This window comes from Apium graveolens, chromosome 1, assembly GCF_009905375.1.
Source record: "Apium graveolens cultivar Ventura chromosome 1, ASM990537v1, whole genome shotgun sequence".
NCBI classification, from domain to species: domain Eukaryota; kingdom Viridiplantae; phylum Streptophyta; class Magnoliopsida; order Apiales; family Apiaceae; genus Apium; species Apium graveolens.
The window spans coordinates 165,324,707-165,327,756 of NC_133647.1; the positions used below are offsets into that span (position 1 = coordinate 165,324,707).

Below are 3,050 nucleotides of genomic sequence, written 5' to 3' on the forward strand. Positions count from 1 at the left end.
TTCCTTCAAGATTGCCAAACTGTTCTATCGTAGAGGCAATTTGAAGATACTTGGCTGGCACTGCCCTGAGAAGTTTCTTGACAACATATGATTCCTCCATTATCTCACCCAAAACACGTATGTTTGTTACGATACCACACAGCCTCATACAGAAATCGTCAATCTGCTCGGTTTCTTTCATGGTTAGAGACTCTAGTTCGGCTCTCAAGGTCTGCACCTTCGCCTTCTTCACTCTATCAGCACCTACACACATGGTTTTTATAGCCTCCCAAGCCTCCTGTGCCGACTTCTTCTCCGCTACGGACAGTAAAATCTCCTCTGGAATACTCTGGTAAATTATTGCCAACGCCATTTTGTCTGTACGAACCTCAACCTGTGACTTTTTACCATCGGACTCAATTGCCTCCCACACGCCTTGTGCCTCCATATTAACTTTCATCTTTAACGACCATGTCGTATAGTTATTCTTTGACAGCATAGGATAGTTGAGCCCCAGTGATCCCTCCTTCGACTTTGACACGTCCATAGTTCTCTGTTTAGGCATATACTTTGGCATACACTACGAGGCTCTGATACCAGAATGTAGAGTTTTAAACCTGATATAAGAAACACACACACCTGTTTACACTTTGAAACTGGAGAAAGCAAAACTTAATATATTATTATCACAGCTCACTGAACTGGTTACAGGCAATGGAAATATAAAACAAACTAGCTAAAAACAAATTTCTACAAATCAGCAACGTTTACATAAAACACTCCTAAACTCACCATGACTCTCCTAAAGAAACTGAACCCACGTAAGACTCAGTCTTTTTACTAAAAACATGCCTAACAAATGCCATTATTAACAAACAACTAAATCAGGTAAATAAACTAGTTAAGTTTAGATTAAAACCCAACAGTTTGAACTGCTTGTCGAGTGCCAAGAAACGAGAGAATCTGATGAAGTATATCGTCAGGTAAGCTGCTGAGCCTGTCCCCTTCATCTTGCTTTGCTATCTTCGGCCTCTGGTTCATTTCTATTGACCCAATCCGTTGATTTTTGTGTTGGATTAAGATTATCGTCTGGGGATAGTTTTGTTAGAATTCAAACTCTCCACCACCCTAATAAATATTAACAACAGAGTTATCCAGTAGCTTTCTAGTAGATGTTGAATAAATAGCTGGGTGAAATATGAACACATATATTATTTACAAAGTCATCCTCAAAATATGGTAGGCTAAAGGTGGCCGGTAAGACTAGTAAATAAACTCTGCAGGTGGATATTGCATGGTTTCAATGCTTGTGGATGGTGATTGTTCTCAAGAAAGGAGAGTTATAGCTTGTCCATGTAAAAACCACAAATAAAGGTAGGTTGTACTTTGAATTTTGAAGATATAAGGTTGGCCAGAAAGTTAATGACAATCATGTAAGCAATGATGTTAAATGATCTGTTTCAAGCCTATAAATAGGGCCCCTGTTTGTAGTAAAAAAAAATTTATTTAGTGAAAAACACAACAGCAGTTGTAAGAAAATAAGAAATAGAGTTGTAGCTCATAGTCAGTGATAAAGGCTGTAGCCTTCGTATTTGGATTTCTAAATTAAAGTTGTAATCTTATCAATATATATCATCCTGGTCCATTTGTGTGTTTAATTGTCTAAAGCTCATACCAGCCTATATATACATTTTTAGTTTGTAAAACCTTACACGTTTCCAACAAGTGGTATCCGAGCCAAGGTTATGTTCGTGAAAAAGGCAAATATGGTGCAACCCAATATTCCAAAATTAACGTCCACAAATTACGGGAATTGGAGTATCCAAATGAAGGTGTTACTCGGTCCTTACGATAATTGGGAAATTGTCGAAAATGGGTTCAACGAGCCCGCTGATGCAACCGCTGAAGCAGCGCTTCCAAATGCCGAGAAGACGGCGTTAAAGGAGATCCGGAAAAAAGATAAAATGGCGTTGTACACAATTATTGAAGGTGTTGATGAATCAACCTTTGAAAAAATTTCTGAAGCAAAAATGGCAAAACAAGCATGGGAGATTTTGCAAAAATCATTCCAAGGAGTTGAAAAAGTAAAAAAGGTGCGGTTCCAGGTGGTACGCGGGGAGTTCGAAAATTTAAAGATGAAGAATTCAGAAAATATTGGTGAATTTGTTACGCGTTTGAAAGCCGTGACAAATGAGATGAAAAGAAATGGCGAAAGTCTCGACAATGTTCGGGTCATGGAAAAACTACTCCGTTCACTGACCAGAAAATTTAATTATGAGGTTACTTCTATTGAGGAGTCAAAAGATTTGTCAACAAATTCGATTGACGAACTGGTTGGTTCACTTCAAGCGCATGAGGAGCGAATGAACCAGTATGATGATGCATGCCACTTGGAAAAGGTGTTACAAAGTAAGGTGTCCATTGGTGATAGTTCTGGGAGTAGCGGTTTTGTACGTGGCAGAGGTGGCTTTAGAGGTGGCTACCGAGGTGGACGAGGTCGTGGAAGGCAGTCTTTCAACAGAGGTCAGAATTCTGAAGGTTATCAACCATCTGGTCGTAGTCAAAATTTCAGAGGTCGTGGAAGAGGCGTTTTTCAACAATGAGGTGACAAGTCTCAATTTCAATGTTATAATTGTAATAAATTTGGTAACTTCAGTTATGAGTGTAGAGCACCAAAGGTGGAAGAAAGAAGTCATTTTGTAGCAGCAAAAGAAGATAAAGATATTGGCACAGCTATGTTCCTCACTTACAAAGGAGACGAGGAAAGCAAGAAGAATGTTTGGTATCTTGACTCAGGGGCCAGTAATCACATGACTGGTCACAAGGAATTATTCACGAAGATAGAGGATACCATCAGTGGAGAAGTTACTTTTGGTGACTCGTCAAAGATTTCGGTGAAAGGAAAAGGTACTGTCACGATCATGTCAAAGAAAGGTGAAAAGAAATATATAAATGATGTTTATTATATTCCTGCATTGAAAAATAATATTATCAGTCTTGGCCAACTTGTGGAGAAAGGATATAATATACAAATGTAGGACAATTCCCTCATTATTAGAAATCAAGCTCGG

The 3,050-nt window shown here is 38.7% G+C and overlaps 1 protein-coding gene across 1 annotated transcript; it reads left to right on the plus strand.

Moving 5' to 3' along the window:
* The first annotated feature begins 1,745 nt into the window (after positions 1-1,745).
* LOC141710681 (uncharacterized) lies at positions 1,746-2,582 on the plus strand. Its single transcript, XM_074513231.1, has one exon. The coding sequence runs from the start codon at positions 1,746-1,748 to the stop codon at positions 2,580-2,582; it is 837 nt and encodes a 278-aa protein (XP_074369332.1).
* Positions 2,583-3,050: the final 468 nt, after the last annotated feature.

Coding starts and splice junctions, on each gene's coding strand:
- LOC141710681 (XM_074513231.1), top strand. CDS start 1,746: ATGGTGCAACCCAATATTCCAAAATTAACGTCCACAAATTACGGGAAT.